This window comes from Amphibalanus amphitrite, unplaced genomic scaffold (assembly GCF_019059575.1).
Source record: "Amphibalanus amphitrite isolate SeventyFive unplaced genomic scaffold, NRLGWU_Aamphi_draft 000019F_arrow, whole genome shotgun sequence".
Classification (NCBI taxonomy): domain Eukaryota; kingdom Metazoa; phylum Arthropoda; class Thecostraca; order Balanomorpha; family Balanidae; genus Amphibalanus; species Amphibalanus amphitrite.
Window position 1 is genome coordinate 740969 of NW_024881515.1, and position 23175 is coordinate 764143.

Sequence of the window (23175 nt, forward strand, 5' to 3'; positions counted from 1 at the left end):
ATGCCAGGCGCGCTGCAGCCGGCCGGGCCAAAGGTCGCCCGGCCGCCGTGGTTTGTGGGTCATCACGGACGCCGGGCGGGGCGGAACAGGCCGCCACTGGGCTTGAAGGCACACTGGGCTGGACGAGTAAGACTTGACGGCACTCTTGGCCAAAGAGCTTGATGTGAATATCGCATCACCCTCAGGCTGTCAGCCCACGTCTGCCGCGGCTAAGACACCCACGCTGCAATCAAACGTGTTCAATTGCTCAATGCTCAGTCGATCGTACCCACCAGTGTATGACAATAGACCCGGCAACGTTTGGCATTATATCAGGCGGAGCTCGCAGCAGTATACAAGGACATTCAGCCTTCCATGACATGTCACGGCATCGACATTCCACAGGAAAGTGGAATCATCAAGCCTTTTGGACCAACCCTCCTCCCCGCTCCTGCCTCCCTCGTTTCTCTGCTACTGCGCTTCCCCTCCCCGCAGCTGTTGCAACTCTCTGCCGGCAGCCCGGGGTGGCAACTGGCGGCGAGTCTCTGTGGCGCGGCAGCCGGCGACATGCCAGAACCCGGGTCAATTCCCTGGGACATTCTACACTCTACAGTCAGAGGGCAGCCCGGCGCCCGGGAAACACTCAGGCGATCAGTGCGCCTGCTGACGACAAACCACAAGCTAAGTATGACGTCATTGAGATTTGAGAAGCCTCCGTCAGTGCGAGCAATCAATGAAGTCTCCGATAAAAGTAGAGCAAATACCAGACGTGACTCATTCAGTCTTTATTTGGATGACAATATGATTGACTCACAAAGTCGTCTACACCTTAACCACTAAAATCCGTGGGCCCCATCGTTATCCAGTGCGTTATACTTCACCAGTCGAGTAACGCAGCACAATAAAAAACTGATAGCAGCAGCCCTACCATGCTGTAACTGAGCGAGACGATTGGTTGGAGTCGCTGACGGATGCTCGGCCTCAGTCCGACATCACCCGACGTCAGGCCGTCACGGCACAGCCGCGTAGCTGAGCGGCACGTAACAAGTGGCCACCGAGACCGCCGGCCATGTGAGCAGACTCGGCCACACCGCGGCAGAGGTCAGCCGACGTGCGGTCAATGAACGGCGGTGGCCTGCCGTGCGAAGGTCAGGGACGCTTGGACAGCTATCGTCGGAATGATCCCACGGAGGTCAGGTCCGGCCGGCCGGTCTCCTCCCGTGCCCAGGCGGAAGGCGGCCGACCCTGCGGTCGGCTGAATCAGTCGGAGGCCAGTCCCAGCCACCGACAGACAGCCGGCAGGACACGTGACCGGCCGACGGCGGCCGGCACGTGACCGGTGTGTCATCGGGCCGAGACGGGCGGTCCAGCGCCGGCACGAGACTGGACCCAATGTCAACAGATCCGGGACCGGGCCAGGTGACCAGCAAAAGCCAACGACAGATGCTTTAAATCAGGCTACGGAAAAATCAGCGACGAAAGTAACGGGAAAGGAAATTATAGCGTATATAAAACTAAAACGACTAAAACAGCTTGAAAATAGTTGAAATAATTGAAAATAGCGAAGTACAGAAAGTAGCTCGCCTATGTAAGACCAAGCATATCGCTGAGAGAACAAAGCTTGTTCAATGTTCAGTGCTCACTTTGGTCGAAGCGATTCAGCGGTCTGCAAAATGCAGATAGACCCTAATGAAACAAACTGCAACCAATTTACGGACACTTCAGCACACCGTGTAACCAACGGGAATCTGCAAAACTTTCATCGGCTGGAAGCTAGTTTCGGCGGAAATTTTGGTGAGCTGAGCGGGCGTTAAATTATCTTGTTTGCGTCGGAAGACCACTGATTGATCAAACAGACTGGCTCAGCAGCGCTCGCAGCCTCGCGCGGTGGCTGTTGATCGGTCAGAGGCGGCCCGAGCACCACCCATTGAACCGATTCACCGCTACCAGCTAGCCAGTCACACAGGATCACAGGTGCAAGGCTATTCCAATAAGATAATCGTTATAAGAACTAATACTATGCCAGCATGAAAAACAAATTAACTTAAACCTTATAACACTTAAACAAATCTGAGAAAAGGCTCATTTCGGAGTTCGGACATCTAAAATACTTCGACAACCATAAGAAAATAAAAGGAATCTCATTTCCGTCCACAAACTAGCCCACTTTGGTCAATTTCGTGGACCGTGGTGGCGGGGTGTGGCAATTATTGCGTCCCCCAGACAGGAACAAAGCCCGTCGGCCGTCACCCACAATAGCTGGTGTCGTTTCCCGTCTGGTGTGACGCTGGCCAGAAAGGCAGCCCACAGCTGAGACCGACAAGTGGCATGCCTTTGTTGTTACGAAACCCCGCCGAAAAACGCCAGGCGGGGAAAGAGGGGACCAGGTGCATCAGCTACAGAGTACAGAGTCCGTTCTTTGGAGACAGGGGGCCTATTACGGCTGTATCGTACGCAGCGTCGACAATACGCACTCCATGCAGTGCCCGTATCGACCGTCAGGGAAGCCACAACAGGCTTAATGCGCCGCACAAAAACGAACAGGGTCAATACGACCGACGACGAGCGATGCTGCCGTCGAGCGAACGGAGCTTCGACGACAGAGAACTGGCTGCGAATGGTCGTCATCACAGCTGTGATAAAACCGCATCACAAAACAGACAGCAATTTCAATCCCCGAAACATAGCAGACTGTGGAACGGTTTACACCACCCAGAAATCTTGCCGACCCTGGCTCCTCTTACCGGTCATGTTTGAAGTTCCCGGAGCACGCACCACTTGGACCGCACTCACGCGCCCCACCGCTGTCACTGCCGTCCGACCTGCCCGTGCCGTCCGTCCGTCCGTCCCAATGCCCGGCCTTGTTGTCGGTTTCCGGCCGGCCGCGGCGCGTCGCATCGTCACCGCGGCCCCTTCCTGCCGCTCTATGGGTCACCGACTCAGGCCGCCCACTCTCGCAAACACTCAACTGTCCTTCCTGTCTGCTCGCCCTTCCCTCATCCTGCCGCGGCGCAGAGGCGAGCGGAGCGCGGGTGGCCGAACGACCGCTACAACACCCGGTCAGCTCTGCACACGAGGAGAGCAACTGCTCTCAAACGCCCGTGCAAGGTCTATTGTTCCTGCATGCCTGTGCATGAGGATACCGCCGCTGCAGACTGTTATTCAAAGACACGTCTTACCATGTCCATGAGCTCCTATTCGCCAGCCAGTCATTTTTGGCATGTCCTTAGTATCCGAATTCTGAGCGCACAGCACGGAAATACTTTGCGACAGTCGCGTGCGGCGCAGTCAGTCCAGCCATGCGATACCGATGGCTGAGCTGCGTCAGCGGCTGCTGATCAGTCAACAGGTGCGATCAGCACCTCCGGGTCAGCTGAGCTGAGCTCAATACGGACAGATCAGCACAGCGCCTGTCGACTCCGTCCGCGTCAGCAGCGTATCACCTTATCCCGGACTCTTATCTTAAGACCATCAGCGAAACGAAGCAACGTCACAACCCAAATATTCAACCAGCCATAGGAGAGAAAGTTCAGCAAAGGATCTTCAGGAACCGTGACCTGCCTGGTATGCTCACGACGGTGTGACCTGGGTCTAATGAAACGTTCTTTATGACGTCAATACCCACTTGGGTTTGTGAGACACCAACTCAGCACCAGATACGGATGACTGTTGGCAAAAGAAGCTAAAAAATCGGCAGTCCACCGACACGCAGCCAAGAGCTGCCCGGTCTCCACTACGTGCCGGAGAAGTCGGTACCGCCCCTCCGGTTCCGCTCCCTTTCTCGTTCAGACGTCTGACTCAGAGTCGGCCCGAGTCTGACTCAGAGTCGGCCACGCGCGCCGAGCAGTGACGCCGACCGGAGGCCGTGACGCAGCGGCCGGCCGTCACGTCACGGCCGCCCTGTGACACCGAGCGGCGTCTCCGCAGTAGAGGTGGCAAAATGTGGACCCGAGGACCCGGTCCAAAGAACCAGTCTGGACCCATATGGGTCCAGACCGGTTCCTGGAAATTTTATGACGGGTCCAACCGGGTCCTACCATAAACTATACATCTTGCACACTACACATTATTGCAAAACATGAAGCAAATGAAGTGAATGTTTCTTTGCACACAGTAGCTCATGAGTATTCCCAGTGGGAAATAGGCTGTTTTACATGATGCAACTAATGACACCTACAAGTAGTTTGCATTAATTGACTTTCGGGGAACGGGTCCAAATGGTTCCGATTCCAACTAAGACCGGGTCCGACTGGTTCCAGAAATGTCCAGCTGGGTCTGGTTCGAGTCTGGTTCCCAAAATTTTCATCTTTTGCCACCTCTACTCCGCAGCCCTCCCGTCCGGTCAGCCGGCCGACTGACCAGACTGACATGGGGCGGACACTCCCACGGCCGGCACGACAAATGGAAGTGATCACGACAGCAGGGTCACGAGCATAGTGGATTTTAGAGACAGATGCCATGAACATAGTGATGTCTCGACATACATAATCACAACAGCAGGATCATAACAATGGGATCAAGACCATCATGGGACAAATAAAAGGGCAGTCACGAAAGTCAAGAAGAAAAACAATTATGTCACGCTGTAGCAGCGACGTTGGTTGATCGCAAATGAATCCTTTCATGTCAAAAGGAAAGGCACCAAGTCATAAGCATACGGATATTTTCAGCTTTGTTGACGCTTAGTAGCGGAACTGCTCACCAAAACATCAATGTTTGCATGAGGTCCACTTTCCGGTCAGTCAAGAAAGACCGCCAGACAGAAAACCATACAAAGCTACGGACATACACACAGATAGACCGAATGCGCGGCGTTGCAGCGCCGTTCAACTTTCCCCGGCCAGCAGCCTTGCACAGCTCCGTCTCAGTGTCACTGGCTCGGTCCGCCAACCGCCCGGTCAGTGTTGGAAATGAGCCCCTTTTCTGGTCCCGGGCGGGTCCAAAAGATTTTATTCTCCTTACAAATTTTATACTCCGGCACCTCTGTGTCAAAATGTGACTAGCAAAAGAACAGCGACTGGCGCAAAGTCGCCCAGACATCAACGAACTAGCAAATTAAGGAACGTTAACCGATTCTGGAGTTTTTATGCTTTGTTCAATTAATAACTCATTGATTTATCAAGTCATTGGGCCCGCGAGATTCATGCACAATCCGCAAATTTGGGATAAGGTGGATCCCTAAAAGTTATCCTTTGTTGTGCTGTATGGTAACCAACTGACTGGTCTTCCCACAGGATCCTCCATAAATGAAGTCTCCCAGACCAGTCCTACGTGGAACCGGTCCCTGGCCTGCTCTTCCCGGCTGTTCCTGCTCCTTAACGGTCTACGCACTGCGCCCAACGGACTTTGTGGACTATTCGAAGACGCTTTGATCCTGTTCGCGAATCTCCTCATGTCAATCCATATTATCCATTGTAGCACATTCAAATGTACAATTTGTGTTCTAGCTGGTCAAATCGTGCACAGAACTAAGACATTCGTTACATTGAATGACTCACCGCACATCCAACTTGCGTGCCTCGTGGGTGCCTCGCCCAAAATTCTTATGATACGTACCTAAAATCGAACAAACTATGATTGTAAATGTCAAAACCAGCATTTTTTTACAATGCCATGCATCACACGAATTGTGACGTGAATGCATCATCAATGCTTCATATTGTGTTGTGTATGCTCTTCGTGCCTAATAAATGTGCACTTTTTATGCTATCGCCTATCACCAGCAGTGACAAATTTTGGTCTCAGTTATTTTCTGTAAGAGTGAACGAAGTAGACCGAAATGAAGTGAACAGGGTGTGAACATAGCTGTGAATCGGTGTCCGCCTACTAGCATGCAGGTTACTGGCCGTCACGTCATCTTGACATGACACCCACCATAATGCATGGAACGGGTAGCATTTCACACGTTGGCACGTTTCTTATCACAAACAAGTCCGGAAACGAAATGCAAGATGCGCTTATGTTCGTTAAATCGTCTTTCTCGACATGTTTGCGAGAAGGGCGAGAAGAATAGGCCACAGGACAAAGGTCATTTTGGGTCAGGGTTATGAAAATTTAAGTGAACATGTACAATTGATCAATACGATAGTGTGACAATTTTCAGCGAGGTCTGCCGCCCTCACGATGGTTATTAATGAAAAACTGAGGAGCTATTTTGACCCCGCCCCCTGCAAGTGCCGGATAGACGCTCTCACAAGCAGCAGAAATGTATGCTATACGAACGAGTCGAGACTGAATTTGCTCCCCCCCCCCCCCCACAAACACACACCAACCGCAACCGAACCGTCCTGATACCGTCAGTCTCCGAAACTCCGCTCCGGCTCACACGGTCCTTGCATACCTACGGGCAGCTGTGCTGAGCTGTGCCGCTGTGCTGCTTGGCTGGAATCCGTTCCGGCCCCTCCTCCCCATTCAGCGGCTGCCGCCAGGCAAACTCTGCAGGTTTTCTCTCCAGAATTATGAGCTACTTCTAGTCAACAAGTCACGAGTAAGTATAAATTGTTTCATTGTCAGCAACAACAAAAAAGACAAAATAAGGCTGTGATAAAGCCTAATATTACGGTCCCACAAAATGCATGCATCACAAAGCGGTAAAACTGTCAGCTCTAACCCTATGATTCTATTTCTATTCTATCAAACCGGTGACGGCATCTATGGGGAACTCTGTAACCTCGGTTTTTCTGTACGGTTTATTTCAAAAACGTTAAATTTTGCCGTTGTTCGGTGCCACGGAGGCGTCTAGAAAAGGGCTTTAGAAATTAAAGTAATAAATATAAAGGGCATCAATACCTTCCCCTGAACCTCCTTCATAGTTCTATTAAAAGAGCACAAGAAGATATTATCCCGATAGCGCACAAATTTGTTCCAAACACGGCTACATCATTATTAGGATTCTCCGCAAAATAGGTCTTGGGGGACCAGAAAAATTTCTGATACCAAAACGGTTTCCTCCCACTTTTTTGCATTCTACAAGAAGATAGGTTCATGCTGCTTACTTTTATAGCTCAATAATGCAACTTTCATGGCTTGGTTCAAAATTATATTGAATTTCCTGTTTCTCAACCGGAGAATAAAAATTGTTTATTTCGTGGTCACTTCTCTTATATTCTCCTTAAAACTATTGCACTTAGCACCCCCAGAACTTAGTTTTTGCCACAAATTTGCTTTATTTACCTTGGGTATCAGTTATAGGCTATTTCGTTGCATATAAATAAGATTTTACGATATTTTGGTCCGTCCATCGAAGCTGACATCGCCATGTTTCTTCTGCTGTGGCGTCAGCTGATCAATCATAGACTGAGCCAGATCGAACCATGTGGTCGCGGGACGCGGCAGTGCATCAATTGGTGTTGTCTGCTATTGGTTGGTTGGGTTGTAGTTTATATCTGATTCATGGTTGCCCTTTTTTGCCCGGACTCATGGTAAACAGAACATTGATCAGTGCACATGACTGCATAATAATTAAATATTTAAGCAAAGCACAAGATGAAAGCGGTTGGAGTGAGCTGCCCAGCTTGTCAGAAGTTTGAGTTATAGTTTCGGTGAGAACCGGCGCGATCGTCAAAATTGAAAGGTAAGTTAAGTACAATAGTTGCATCCGGAGTAGGTACCTATGCATTGTCGGATCTGGGTTGGATGATTAACCCGCGCCCCGTAGGGAGGAACGAAACGCCCCCCTCCCCGTCCTTTTCCGTAGATATCTCCTAAACGGCTGCAGATATCGCCACCAAACTTTCAGGACCCCTCCGGACATCTATTTTACACATTGTGACCAAAAATTTTTCCAGAGGCTATGATGGGTTGGCCACAAATGGCGTCAGAATGATGTCATGTTCTGTCATTTTCCACAAAAAAGGTTTCGCGAGAAGATCTGTCAGGCCTACAGCTTTCAAAACACAGAAAAATGTTCCTGACATAAAAGGTGAAGAATTAACAGGGCTATAAAACTGCTATCTCCGATTTTTGAAATTTTTAAATTTTGACCCCCAAAATAAAAAGTAATTTTTGGATATAATAGCCAAAAAATCCCAAAAGTTTTTCGAATTTCGAAAAAACGAAATATATATAATAGAACCTACCGTCTTCTATCCACATACCAAATTTCAGATCGTTGCCTCTTTGTGGCCAGGTTATATCGAGAAAACTGTTGAAAAATGATGACGTCAAATTTTCAAACTCAACTTTGAGCCATTCTAGACCACGTAGCGCAAAACAAAGACCACCAGTAGACTCCCCGTGACGAGCTGCTTCGGATCGATACCAATTTTATGCAAAAATATCAACTTTGAAATTTGACCTTATTTGACCTGACCTTGACCTGACCTTCACCAGAACATAACCTAAACTGACCCCAAAGGTTGTCTTACCCACATAATCGCATTTGTCATGTAAAATGGACCATAAAACAAGTATCACACGACATTTTCATTTTTCATATTGTGACCCTCAGTGACCTGACCTCTGTGACCTGACCTGGTATCAGTGACCTAAGATAGCAAAATATGTGTTTGACGAACAATTATCCACCGATGATTTACAATAACATACCAATTTACTCGATTTCACAACACATTTCTTGAAATGCCCGTAAACGGTGAAATTGCGACCTTTGACCTGAACTGTGACGTCATCGGTTGGACCGAGGTCAATGAAATTGGGTCACAAGGTAGTTCCCCGTTGGGGCTATCGAACGCCGTTTGAATTTTGAAAATCAGGCGGTAAATTTTCGAGATCCTAGAGGAGGGGGGTCGAAATGCCCCCCCCCCCTTTACGGGTGGTAGGGTCTGCCGATAGCCCTACGGGGCGCGGGTTAATTGATACTTAATGTCAGATGTGCACGCGCATCTAAACGTTGAATTTGGGTCATTGGGAAAACCACAGGTTCTCTGATTAGTGATTGCAAGGAATCCCATGTCACAATCTCAATTATTGGATGATCTCACTGGAATTCTCAAAAAAAAATCTAGGTAGGTACATCTTTAGCCCAAATATGTTAACCCGCGCGTTTTTGGTACACTTTATCATACATCAATTCGACACATGTTGTGAAAATTTCAGACCAAGGTCATTCAAGGTCAGGTCACCAGGTTACTTGAAGTGACCTCACCTCATAAAAAGTTTCAATGTCTGTCATAGCTACACCGAGTGACCGATCGCTTTGAAACTTTCAGCGATTGCTAAGAGCAATAACATGTACAAAATGTATATCTCAGTATTTTGATATCGATGACCTAAGGTCAGGTCAATTTTGCGACCTCCCCATTATATGTCAATGGGAGAAAATTGAAATGCGTCTCTTTTGGACGAAAGGCATTATAAACACTCCTAAACACCGAATTACAAGTGGTTTAGACACACTGAACATAAAAATAGTGTCCGTGACCCTTGTTTATGCCCTGAGGTCATCTTAGGTCACGAATGGTATCTTACAGTTTTTCGCAAATAACTTTTGATAGAGGCATGCTAGAGTGATGAAAACGCCTTATATGTGTTCAGCTCGACGATACGGATCGACTGATATGCAACATGACCCTTTCCGGTCAGGTCATGACCTTGACCTGAGGTCAAATTTTCAAGTTGACCTTTCAAGGTCAAGTTATAGTTCATTTGATGCGTCTTGACGAGAGGAACACGATGCCGGTAAAAGTAAGCTCGTACAAGGCTTGGGTCAAAAGTTATTGCAGAAAAACTGTTTCCGAAAAAATCAGCTATTTTTGCAGTTTTTGCCCCCTGCAGGCAAAACCGTTGACGTTAGGTCAAATCTGAGAAATTACTCAGAAAGGGCGTTAATAGGGCTATCGAATGCGCTTTTCCGCGGCGCTGTAGCTCTATTGGTTCCCGAGTTATGCGTTGGCTTCTTGGAACTTTTCGACATTTGACCTGGAAATCGGCGAAATTTTGCCTTCAATGACCTCTGGTGACCTGACCTCTGACCTGACCAAAAAATTGACCGAAGTGATTTCGTCATTATTTTTGACGCTCTTTCGAACGCCGCCTTCCGCGTATCGCTACGTGGCCCAGGAGCCGAGTTACAAGGGGGGGAGGGTGTTCAAACACCCCCCCCCCCCCAGCAGGGCGTGGAAATCCAGGACCCCCAGCCGGGCGCGGGTTAAAAATGTGAAAACGGACCAAATGTTCCGTTTACTATCTGTGGGATTAGATCACAGTGGGAAACTGGGCCTCTGGATTTACAAATTGATGCATCAATAGTCTTATTATTTGTGAATGGAGATATCACCATTTGAGTACCTATGAGCAGGGCTGTGGAGTCGATGGATTTTCGGCGACTCCGACTCCGGCTTTCAAAAACCAGCTCCGACTCCGACTCCGGGCAGAATTGTCGACTCCGACCGACTCCAATTCCCGACTCCGACTCCGCAGACCTAGCAGGGCTGCGGAGTCGACAGATTTTCGGTGACTCCGACTCCGACTCCGGCTCGGGTTTCTAAAATCGACTCCGACTCCGACTCCGACTCCGGTCACAACTGTCGACTCCGACCGACTCCGACTCCGACTCCGCAGCCCTGCCTATGAGCATCATCTTTCATTTTTGAACGCCCTTAACCCTCGCACTTGTAGAGGGTGGAGTGGTCGGATGGACCCCCTTTCGTTTTTTTTCGCGAATAACTCGCGCAAAACTTGTTCGATCGCGACGAAACTTTCTGTACACTCGATTTGATCAATTTTACACCTACTCTGAAAATTGCACGATCCTGACCTATTTTTTGATATGCATGGTGCTTGGAAATAAGATTGTCTGCACCATGTAGGAGGGCGTATCCAGGAATTTTGGTGAACATATATTTTTTGCAGCCATAAACGCGGTGTTCCTGTATGGTGGACTAAACATGGGCACTGGTTGGGCAGCCCATGTAATGGGGTGTAGGTGGGCTGGATGTGGGCAGCCATATGGGGCCCACGTGTGCCCCACATGGTACCCAGTACCCACCTTGAGTCCATGTGGGCCAGCCCTGGTGGGCCCCACCATTTGCCCAGGGACAAATTAATGTGGGCCCCACCAAGTGGCCCACCTTGGCTCCATGTGGGGCCTTGGTAATAATGCTGACTGGGATCAGCCATCGACACAACGAAACGCCGGAGGAAATGTACCACTTTTAACTTGGGGTTTTGAACTGGAATAGCAGTTTTGCAGCTTGAGTTGAGACTAGCACAAATCAGGAGCTTTTACAGCCGAGCGATCACCCCAGACAAAGATATTCCATTTATCTTTCCGAAAATAGTGTCTTACGCAGGAATGTGGTGTCTTACGTAAGAATGCGGAAATTGTAGCCACTTGTCGCAGAGGCCAAGCTCAGCCAATCAGCGTACAGTTGGTTTTAAACTACGCAATATGATTGGTCAATGCGTAATAAGCTTCCGCGTGGAACACTATTTTATAGCCTCTACCAAAGATGGAATATAGTTCATCCTATATGAAAATATTAAAAAAAAACTTTGTACATATGAAATATTTTCTTTTTTGATCATTATAAGCCTAAAAAATCGCGAAACTGTAGTAACAACTAATTTGAGAAAAGTGGTATATTTCCCTTAATTTCCGACTCTCGACTGCACCGAACACACAGCACAATTTTCAATCCTTTCTCGTGTCATAAGAGCGTCGTGTCACCCTCTCTTTCCTCAGATCACAGTCTCTCCCCGACTCTTCGCTTATCTTGTTGTCAGTCAGAGGCATAGTTACCCACAGTAGTCGTATATATTGGTCATATATATCATCATTCATCACCCATAGTAGATGATATATTGACGCCATATCGCTTGTGTTGCACCGTGCACGCCTAAATATGCCTAGATATAAGATACTAAGTAGGTACATGCATATTCACTCGCTAGGGCTAGTAAGTTTACAGTCTCGTTGGCAACGGTGAGGTTCTCGCATTTTTATGAGAACAGCTTCAAATTATTTTTGAAATTATCGTTCCCATCCTCAGACCAACTCATTCGCACCCTCGCTCACAATCTATTCCGGGCTGGTACTCAACCCCCACCAGATAACCGTCGCGGTGGCGAGGACAAGATCTCGACCGATCTAAATCCTCTTCGGGATGGCCCTATGAGCGATAGAGTGGGCTGTCCAAACGGGAACTCCCGTCCCACCTGAAAGGTCTTTCCTGATACGGCTCACCGTAGCCACTTTCGTCCTCTTGACGGTCTCTGCCGCTGTGGCGCACCATCGATGGTACGTACGGTCCAATGGCTCCGCTCCACCAGCTATCATGTCGTCATCCCACAGCTCCGCAATGACATTTTCAAGCCGAAAGAGATTGCCCTTAACAAATCAAAACACTTATCTTTGCATGGCCATCAGTCCTTCCAATAAAAACAAAAACGATTTAAGTTAATTTGCATCGCTGCACTGTAACGAGCTTCTACACACAATGTGTCAGAAAAAGATGTTTCATTTTAACGCGTTCCAATAAATATGGATTGACATGGGAATGCACAAACAGGATCACAGGCGTCTTCTGGTGGTCCACGTCAGCTGGGTGAGCCTTGTGGGCTCTGGATCAGGAACAGCCGGGAAGATCAGGCGAGGCAGGACTAGGAGACGCCCATTTGTAGGTCCCTGTCGGAAGGCCAGTCAGCTGGTTAATAAGCAACTCAAGTTCAAAGTTAAAGAAACGTCGAGCTTCAGAGCTCAACAAGGGCAGATGTGCTCTATAAACAACACATTTCCTGTCGAAATCATACTGACAGTAGGTTATCAAGTTTTTTTTTTATGACCTCTGCCGGCCCGTGCCGAGAGGGGTCTGCCGTTTGCTTTCACAATTCACATGAATTATTTCTTGAGAGGAAAACAGGGAAATTTCGTTAATTTCGGATACTGCGGGAGGGGAAAATGTTTCGAATGCACCCCCCCCCCCCGAATCCGCCAGTGTCACGGCCGCATATCCAATTTCGGGGCTGCTGTTCTCCGGCCAGATTTTATTCTCCGGGACCAGGACTGAAAATGAGAATTCCAACACTGCGCCCGGTAGTCGGTCTCAGCGGCCGGCTCAGCTCTGAGAAATTTCACGGCAGCGGCCGACCGCGCCGGGCTGGCCTCCGACACCGGGTGAACCGGCCACGGGAGCCAACGGGTCACCGAGGCCGGGAACAGACGCCGGAAAACTGCGACAGTCTGGGCTGGACCGGCGACTGTCGAGAGCCTGGGCTGGACTGGCGACAGGCGAGTTGGATTGTGGACCGAGCTGGACTGGCCACTGTCGGGAGCCTGAGCTGGACTGGACTGGCTACAGGCGAGTTGGCTTGGAGACCGAGCTTGACTGGCCACTGTCGGGAGCCTGAGCTGGACTGGCGACAGGCGAGTTGGATTGGACACCGAGCTGCACTGGCGGAAGGCGAGCTGGACTGGCGACAGGCGAGTTGGCGTGGACGCCGGGCTGGAATGGCGACAGGCGAGCTGGATTGGGGACCGGGCTGGAATGGCGACAGGCGAGTTGGATTGGAGACCGAGCTGAACTGCCGAACGTGAAAACACGACCGAGCCAACACTCCATCAACGAAATGGTTTCTGCGTGGGACGTTTTTGTATTTTCACGAGCGTTTCATGGCAAATCTGCCCCCCCCCCCCGCCCAGGCCCCAGAATGCCGGAAACCTAGCCGTTATGATGAAAACTGTCATGGGTTCGGTAGTCATACATCTACCGCAGTAGCGTGACATAGCCGGGCGTTCCGTGAACAGGTTTTGCGTCCCGCGGAGGGCGGAATTGATGACGTCACACCGGCAGTGTGTCCGTCAGAGAGGCGATAATGCAGAATACTGACTCGTCACGGTTGGTACAGCCGGCGGTCACACAGAGACGCCGCTGACACGAATGGAGAGTCCACGCTGCAGTGTTAGAGGGCCTCCAGGGGGTTAGAACCAACAGCTCTAATGATGGACCGTCACAGTTGGCACAGACGGCGGTCACACAGAGACGCCGCTGACACGAATGGAGAGTCCACGCTGCAGTGTTAGAGGGCCTCCAGGGGGTTAGAACCAACAGCTCTGATGATGGACGCTAGAGACGGACGCAGGGAGGGAAGAAGAGATGGCCGCAGCCGGAGAAGAAGAGACTGCCGTAGTGAAAGAAGAACAGATTTCCGCAGCGAGAGAAGTCACAGATGAGTCACATGTTCCCCCGAGATACTGGTCCAGACGGAAACCGATACGTGCCGTGGAGGCCGCTGCCGCCTCCCAGTCGACCGGTCGGTGTTTGCGTCATCCAAGTCGGGAGCAGCCGTAGGGAGATAAGCTTAGACCTTTCCGGCCTGGCAAAGAGCTCACGACGACGGGTCGGTCTCCGTCGTTGCATGGGTGATGCTCAAGATGAGCCCACGACCCACGGGTCAGCACCAGCCCAGTAAGGGGTGACGGACTCACGGCCCACGGGCCGGCACCGGCCGAGTAACGAATGACGGGCTCACGACCCACGGGTCGGCACCGGCCCAGTAACGGGGTGACGAACCCACGACCAGTGTAGTCACTCATCACCAGCCCAGTAAGGGCTGACGGACTCACGACCCACCGACTGACGGGGTCTGCACACACACACACACACACACGGCCCGCAGTGCAGTCAGCTGAGCAAACATCCCGGGACGCCGGGTACCGACACGACCGCACCAGCACGGGCACAGTCAACGTGGAATTAGGTACACAGCCATGAGGTCTATGTGCAGTAGATGCTATTTTGCTGGAAATATATATTCCATATGCTGACTACGGGTTTCTAAGGGTCTTTAGGATCACACGATGTCAGACCACACGGAACACACCGCATGGGGCTAATCGGACCATATAAAAATATATCAATTATCAATATCAATAATTCTGTCCACATTCAACAAACCTGAGAGCGGGAAAAAGAGATATTCTAGAGCAGTAGGTAGAAAGTCAGATCACTGACCAACACAACTATTCAAATGAATGAGGAATTCTTAAATAAGTCCGAACTGTAACTCAAATCAATTCACCCAAATTCCAAATACCAAAACAGTGACAAGAAATTGGAAGAATATGAAAAATAGCATGTTATATCGAACAAAAAAGCAAGGCCATGATCATCCATCTAGTCTAAGAATTTTGCAACGAGATTAATTGCTTATCTAGCAAGGTTATTAGGTAAAATCAAGCACCAATTTTAAGTAATTTTGCATTCCATTATTTAATATAGTGTCACGAAAACGACCGTTCGGACAGGCCCGTTTCGCGGGATCTCCTCGCGTTTCGAGATCCCCGAACGGCTGTTTTAGTGAGGAATTCCTCAGCATGGAAATTCCAAGCGAAAACGTCCCATCCGAACGCAGGAGCTTAGGTATGGAAATGTTAGGCTTCATAAAAATTAAACACTTTAAGATACAAGGTGGGTAGATAGCCAAATTTCGATTCATTATTGGTAAATGACACACAACAAAACTAAAGCTTTGACGAAGTGTATTTCTAATCTTCCTCAGGTAAATGATAGTAATTTGTATTCGTTTCGGGCTACACTGAGGTAAAAAATGTTAAAAACCAAATATTTCAGCTTTATGGAGTAACCATGTTCACTGGTTTGACAATGCTGTTTTCTCGTTCCAACTGGTTTGACAACCAGTGAACAAGGCTACTCAATAAAGCCGAAATATCTGGTTTTTAACCATTTTTTACCTTAGTGTAGCCCGAAACGAATATGAATTACAAAACTAAAGCTCTCAACTAAATAGCACTAAAATACATGACTTACTTTGAAGAAGAATTTTAGAGGCAACGTGGCCTTAAATAGTGTATCCTACTAATTCAACTGAATCGGTATTCTGATTCAATCGATGTCATGGATGGTCATGGACAGGGATGGGGGAAAGGCTACTGCTAGCAATTACTGGGTTCCCAAATGCCGATCGATTGCAGCATCAGTGCTGCAGCATCTTCATCAGGGTCAGGACTGTTCAGCAATTCTGACTTGTCCATCCGTGGCCAGAACAAAAGAGGTCAGCAAGACGGTCGTTGAGCTCGTGTCGCTGAAGGATGCCACAGATGTAATGGCAGAGCTCACTGATTCAGACGCTGAATGCGAGCAGAGAGGAGCTCTCCCAATCAGTGACTGGCTGCCCTAAAAGCAACTTTGGAGCAAAGTCTGAGAGAAATCAGCGATAAAAGCGGAACCGGGGTGAACCGGTATCGAGACAATATCCTGAGGATGAGAACCAGAACCAAAGATAAAACACCTCATTTAAGATTAAACTGAAATGGGGACATTATACAAGATAACAATCTGAAAAAAGATGTGAAAATATTTTAAATCAGTAGGCGGAACTATGGTCAAGCGTACCCATTTCCGGGAACGCATTTTCGTTCCCATGTTTGGGAACGATAAACCCAAATATGGGAACGCCATGTAGGCATTATTTAAAACAAGAAAAAGAACCGTTAAATGACGTCCAAAAAATATAAAACGACCGTGAACCGCCTGATATTTGTCTCAATATTGTTGGGAAAGAGTTTGATATTGTAAGGCCCATCGTAGTTTCAAATCGTTCCCCTATTTCTAAAGCAGTCCATCATCCGGGCCGCGAACCCAAATTTGGGAACGCTCTCGTACACTGGCGCTGCAAGCGTTCCTTATTATGGGAACGGCGTACCCAAAATTGGGAACGATTTCACCGACGCCTTTCAGGGGCTCTTTTCATTAACAAGCATCACGTCCAACGCCGCAAATTATTCTTAACGCAACAATCATCAGATGACCTTTCCGGCAAGACCGTCGGATGTTTCGCCCGGTCTTCTGCGCTTTTATTCCCGTCGATCTCGCAGCGGACACGCCCCCCTCTGCAGGATTACGTAATTCACAACGCTCAGCGATGTTCAACAAGGTCTTCCATACCTATATCCACCGTCCGTGCCGAGGGTGGAGACATGTCAAGCACCTGTCTGCTTATCACCGATAGTTGACGGGTACAAGGAAGTATCCAAAAATGGGAACGCTGAATATGTTACACCCTCAAAACACCTAGTCCCAATGAAAATCTAGTTTTTTCCTTTCTTAATGAGTGTAAGTGGCAAAAGGCCTGGTAGGATGGGCACGAGGAATGATCGAAATCAGCATAGAAATTATAAATAAGCCACACAGAGCGACCTATATAAGAGAAATTCCCCCAAAACGATCATGCTTAGAAACACGGAAGACAAAGACCACGCTCATGACGCTCCTTATAAAACAACGCTAAACAGCTAGCATCCAAATAAAATATGTCTTTCCGGGCTGATAAAATACAGCTGAATACTTTTCGACCACTTAAACTGAGTTTACAACAGTAGTTCGGTAAAATCACGCACGTTCTACGCGGTCGTCCGCCTCGACACCAAATGTCAACAATATTACCTCGGGACTGTCCGCATGTTCGCTTGCATATGTCAGCATCGGGTGTCGCTAGTATGAAACTTCATAACCAGGCGAAAATTATTATACTTGACCTCAAAATGTAAAAAACGCTTCATTTTCCTTAAAATTGCATGTTAAACATAGTGTAACCCATGTTTTCACCATTCCGTCATTTCAAAAAATCATTAAAAATATCATTCGACGGTCAATTTTCTTGTTCAACGGTCAGATTAAAGATAATTTTATAGAGACTTAGTAGATACTTAAATTAGCGTGCACTTTTTTGAGACTTGATGCACTAATGAGTTTTAGTGGGCGAACGGCCGAAAAATTACCTTCCGTTCTCATAAATGGGAACGCCCGTTCCCATATTTGGGAACTCCGTTCCCAAAAATGGGAACGTTCCTATATTTGGGTACTCATGACCATAGTTCCACCTACTGAAATGAGAGCATTCACTCTTTCCATTTTTGCTGGGATAAAACATGAAATTCTCCAAATAACCGTACCGAACCATACTGAAAAAGCACATGCATGATAAACAAAATACATACCGAGTCTGTCAACCATCTTCTTTCTGGATTCGTCTTAAGGTCTTCAAATGAAAAATAACGTCGATACTCGATTGTCAATAGACTTGATTGCGATTGCTATTGCAACAAGTCTGCTCAACTGCACAATAATTTTAACTCTGCAATCTGTTTTCACTTCTTTTCAATATCAGTCTTCTATTCGTGGGAGAAAAACTACATAAATCGCAATTAACATCCCAAACAACCCCTCTCACACACCTTCGCGCAACAACTTTTACAACTCGTTCCTTTTACTTCAAGGTCGAATGAATAAGAGAAAATGAGATGGCAATTGGGCCAAGTGCCAACCGTTATCATATGACGTCATAGGAATTTGTATCAAGTATCGGGTTATTGTATACGCCTTTTTCAACATAAAAAGACGTGCAATGTGTAATTTTAGATATATTTTGCTAATGATTGATGAGATTCAGCCCTCTTACTTGTCTCTTCATAAAGATAAAATTTGAGTGCACTCTGAATGACTCCTTGTCTGAAACCAACCCCTTGTGGATGTGCCTCTTTGAAGCTCTTCAACATAACAAAACAAGCTGCTTATATATCATAGATGCATTTTAACAAATAGTTAGAACAAGGTAAGGCGTCTGTCATCACTTTTAGGGAAGTATGGGAAAAGCGCCGTTAGCGTCACCTATATCAACTGCTTTTCTACATGTGCTGCCACCTAAAGAAAATCGGAACGTTCCTGAATCTTCAATCCTAAAAGATAAGCGCTTTGAAACAAACCTTTAACAAAACTTAGCCTTGACCTCAAGATTAATCTAGAAAAACTAATCCTGCAAATATTACAATTTACAAGATGATTTAAAACGAATTGTAAGTCACTAAATGATTTTTACCGAAGTAGAAGAAAAACCTTTCTAATGGTCATATGATTTGGCTACCATATTCCCAGCGCGACAAAAGCTACGCAGGTTACAAATTTGTACGCATCGACCTATGTGTGTGGTAGGTAATCATTGAACGGGTGTAGTTAATGCGTTTTTTGTTGTAATATGCTGGTTAATACTGGGAATAGGACGTATAAAAATTAATTGAAGATTCAACAGAAATTAAAGAAGCAACGCGAATTCGTATCTTTTTCGATGGTTGTTGGTAATCGTGGCCAGTGGTTGTCCACTGAAGTCGGGGTCAGGGTTCTGAGTCATGAATCAAAATTAAAGGAAATAGCTCACTTTTAACATGGGGCTTTGAACTGGAATAACAGTTTCGTAGCTTGGGCTGAGGCTAGCACAAATCAGGAGCTTTTACAGCCTAACGATTACCCTAGATGAAGATATTCCATTTCCCGTTCCGTAAATGGTGCCTTGCAGATGAATGTGTGCCTTGCTGAGGAATGCAGCTACATTATCGTCAGCCAATCAGCATGCTGCCTACAGCCAACGCAGTGTGCGTAGGTTTAAACTTTGCAATATCATTGGTCAATGTGTGATAAGCTTCCGCGTAAAACATTATTTAATATAGGCAGGTTCCTAGAATATAGTTCTTCCCAGACTGGTTTTTGATTCACTTTTTTGGATTGATTCAATCATTGATTCATATGATTTTTGTTTGATTCAATCACCGTTTGATTCCTTAAAAATTTGGTGAATCGATTCCTTTTGATTCAGAGAATCAAAAAAACCATAAAAGGAATGATTCACGTTTGATTCAGCCAATTTTTTTTGAATGATTCTTTTTTGATTCAATTAAAAAATAAAATATACAAAATATCAGGGATAGTATTGTATTTGTTATGTTCTTTTTGTTGTCATGTAATGGCAGTAGTGTTAATATTTGTTGATAATGAACTATGTTCGTTCACTTCATTTTTTTAAAGTTCATGAATCATTAATTTTTTTGATTCAATCAACCCTGATTCTCAATGCATTTGATTCAATCATGGCTTGTGAATCAAACAATCCTGACGGTGAATCAAACCTTTTTGATTCAACAAATTTTGTTTGATTCAATCCAATTGATTCAATCACAGATGAACCAAACGCCAGTCTGGTTCTTCCTACATTAAAATATAGAAAATAATCCTTTGGATAAAAGGTTTTATTTTATTTTCTAATCATTTTAAGCACAAAATCATAAAATCAGTGCAAAAAACTTATTTCAGTTAAGGAAAATGAAGTATTCCCTTCAACTCTTGATTGTACACCTGCTTTTTGAAGGAAGTATGCCACTTTCAACATGAGGTTTTGAACTGGAATGGCAGTTTTGTAACTTGGTGCCTTGCAGAGACTAGCACAACTCAGGAGCTTCTATGGCCCAATGACCAGAGCTGGGCGCGTTCCTCGATTTTCGGTAGTGCGTTAGCGTTCCTGCGTTCCTCCGGCCGCGGTTAGTGCGTTCCTGGAATAGCGTTCCTCAATTTTTTTTCGCTCGGTGCGTTAGCGTTCCTGCGTTCCTGCGTTCCTCCCTCAAAGATACCGCCGAACCACGCGGCGAGGGCCCAACCAAACACGGGGCGAATCGATCACAAAATACCCAGAATGGCGACGTGGAGCAGAAAAGCAACTCGACATCTCTTTTCCGAATCAAATATCTGAAATACGTTTTACCAATATCATCCGTGGGGTTTTCAACAAAAATACGACCTGCTTAAAAACAATAGTTAAGTTAAAAGATGTATCTTAGTAAAAGTTATCATATTTACTGTACACATTTAATGCCTGAAACTGAATCGAATAATAAACAGCACCACTAAAAATATTTACACACTTAATGCCTGAAACCGAATCGAATAGTAAACATCACCACTAAATCTAAGCAAGCCTTCCTCGATTCGACCGACAAGTGGCGCCTCTACCGGCGAACACACGTACTCGAGATTCAAACATTTGACACAGAGGTCATTGGCAGCAATATAATTTTTCGGGTGGTTCCGCAAGAACGCAGGAACGCTTCAAAATTTCGGGTGGTGCGTTCCTCTTACTTGCGTTTCTTTGAAAAACTTTGCGTTCCTGCGTTCTTGCGTTCCTAAAAAGGGCGGTGCGTACGTACGGAAGAACGCAGGAACGCACTAAAGGAACGCACTTGCCCAGCTCTGCCAATGACAATGATCACCCTCCACAAAGATATACCATGCCTCAATCCAAAATCAGTGCTTTACACAGGAATTTAGTGTTTTATGCAAGAATGCCAAGAATGCAGCCACCTATCACAGATGTCAATGTCAAGCAATCAGCATGCAGTTGGTTTTGAATTACTTACACCACCTGATTGGTCAACGTGCATTAAGCTTCCGTCACAAGCACTACTTAGTACCTACCTATTTAGCCTCTACCAAAGTTGAACTATAGGTAGTTCGTCCTTTTTTATGAAAATTATTTTAAAATTTCTTTTGTAGATATAAATTATTTTCTTTTGTGATCATTTTAAGCATCAAATTGTAAAACTGTAGCAAAAAACTAACTTTAGGAAGGTGGTATGTTTCTTTAGCAGATGATTCTTTTTTGTGTTCTTTCTTAAAATTAAGGAAGTTGTTGAAGAAAGTCTTTAATTTCAAGTGACACTATTTGATGTGTAAGAAAAGGTGGTAAATGAAAATGTTATGAATCACCAAAAATCTGAGGCCGAGCTGGGACTTGGGTTGGGACGGGTTGGGACAAGGCGGTTGGGATTGGGAGATGAGCTTGGATGCCATGAATGCTTTTGTTGTTCTCATTGGTCAACTTTTGCTGAGCTGCCTCTGATGAAATCAAGTAGGTATAATTGCATTTTAGGTACTTATGGAGGTTGGAGATGCCAACTAGGTAATATTACTATTGTTTGCCTTTGTTTTTCAGCCCTTTTGGAGGAGCCATTTAGAGTGGGTCACTTCCTGCCCCAGGACCTCAAGATGCCTCTCTGTGGACCCAAGTGCTCCCTCTGTGGACTGATTGTTAGCGTTTGGGGCATCATCCAGCTGGTAAGTATCGGTTCACATGTTCAGGTTCTTTATGGATTAGCTGATTAAGATCAGTCCTCAAAGAGGGTCTCATTGTCATTTTTTTTTCACCCTTAGCACAGTACACACCTTGTCATTTGTTTCAGTTAGGCACTATAAAATTAGCTTATGTTTGCTTATCCATCGATAATGAATGAATGCTCCTTTGGTGTTCAGTTGTTTGACAATATGTTTGAAGCTGTATCAGTAGTGAAGGTTCATTTTGTAATAGTAGGTACTGCTGGTCTGGTTTCACCTCTGACCTTTGTCGTCCTGCAGTCCATTATGGGCGGCCTGTTCATGTGGAACAGCATTGGTCTGATCGAGGACCTGGGACTCGAGGAGCACTACGACACCACCGAGGAACTGTACAAGGCTGCCGACGACGCCTACAGCAGTGTAAGCACCTGTGGGACTCTGATATCAGCGAACAATATACACATGGGTTGAGACTTATTTTTATTTACAGATACCTGAGCACGTAAAACCATCTCATTCCCAGACCATTTTCATTTTCGGTCTTGTGTAGTTTGTTTTTGATCGTGACTCTACATCGGTTTTTCAGATTGCGTACAATTGTTGGATAGCGGCGGCCATCTACCTGGTGACGCTGGTCATATCGATGCAGCAGTTCCACGTGAACAAACAGGCGGGCCACTTCCAGCTGTGAGGGTAGCCCGGCCGACTTCCCACTGTCTGTCTGTCTCCCGGCGCGCACCTCCCGGTCGGCCCGACCACCCGGGTCCGGCCACTTCCATCCACCCAGCCAGCTGAGGGAGGACGCGCCCGCCGAGCTGTGGCCGGATCCACTCCCTGTAGTTATGGGCCCGGCCACTGTGAACGCATCCTGTAACATTATCTGTATATAATCATGTTTAGATGGATTTACCGTGTGTGCGAGAAATTGTCCTAGAAGATATGTTAGGGAGCTTGCAATATTATCACGTGCTTGATTGTCCGATTATGTGTCACGTCCCGTATGTTTCGTGGAAGGTTTGCGGTCAGTGAGCGCCCTTTGTGATTCTGTACTCTGTAGCGTCATCGGTGGTCAACCGAACACCATATTGACGGTGAAGGAAATCTGAGGATACTACATTCCAGGAGTTTTAGAGCTAGCGATGTCATACGAGTCTGATGGATGCATATTGCTTGACTGGGCGCCGCCTGTTTTAGTCAGCGAATGGCGGTGAAACCTTGAGCCCCGAGGAATAAACGCAACTGTCTGAACACCGTGGCATGTTGCGTTCTCGATCGGATAAAAAGCTAAGAAAAGTGCTATGGTGGCTATGTGATCAGTGTTTCCGGCTAGGGATGAGAAGACCGC

At 46.8% G+C, this 23175-nt stretch overlaps 2 protein-coding genes across 9 annotated transcripts in view; one reads left to right on the forward strand and one right to left on the reverse strand.

Annotated features, from left to right (window-relative positions):
- Positions 1-18630, reverse strand: part of LOC122389395 (pleckstrin homology domain-containing family F member 2-like) — a 43619-nt gene extending 24989 nt beyond the window's left edge. Inside the window, exon 1 of one of the 3 annotated variants that reach the window (XM_043381396.1) lies at positions 17897-18630. In XM_043381396.1, the coding sequence (XP_043237331.1) occupies positions 17897-17912 (16 nt within the window). In that variant the 5' untranslated portion in view covers positions 17913-18630. Of the gene's footprint in view, positions 1-2723; positions 2883-17896 lie in introns of those variants that run through there. The other 2 variants (XM_043381365.1, XM_043381375.1) reach the window with 2 other exon arrangements.
- Positions 18631-18826: 196 nt separating this feature from the next.
- On the forward strand, positions 18827-23080 carry LOC122389413 (ribonuclease kappa-B-like). Of its 6 annotated transcripts, none has more exons than XM_043381454.1 (4): positions 18827-18883; positions 21712-21833; positions 22131-22250; positions 22417-23080. In XM_043381454.1, the coding sequence occupies exons 2-4, from the start codon at positions 21765-21767 to the stop codon at positions 22519-22521; spliced, it is 294 nt and encodes a 97-aa protein (XP_043237389.1). In that variant the 5' UTR covers positions 18827-18883; positions 21712-21764; the 3' UTR covers positions 22522-23080. The 6 variants fall into 6 exon arrangements, with proteins under 6 accessions (XP_043237389.1, XP_043237358.1, XP_043237408.1 ...); XM_043381423.1 differs by having other exon boundaries at positions 18867-18887; XM_043381473.1 differs by having other exon boundaries at positions 18877-18902.
- The last annotated feature ends 95 nt before the right edge of the window (positions 23081-23175 follow it).

Coding starts and splice junctions, on each gene's coding strand:
- LOC122389413 (XM_043381433.1), top strand. CDS start 19,253: ATGTGTGCCTTGCTGAGGAATGCAGCTACATTATCGTCAGCCAATCAG. Junction 19,329..21,711: donor CTACAGCCAACGCAGTGTGC/GTAGGTTTAAAC, acceptor TTTGTTTTTCAG/CCCTTTTGGAGGAGCCATTT. Junction 22,251..22,416: donor CCGACGACGCCTACAGCAGT/GTAAGCACCTGT, acceptor TCGGTTTTTCAG/ATTGCGTACAATTGTTGGAT.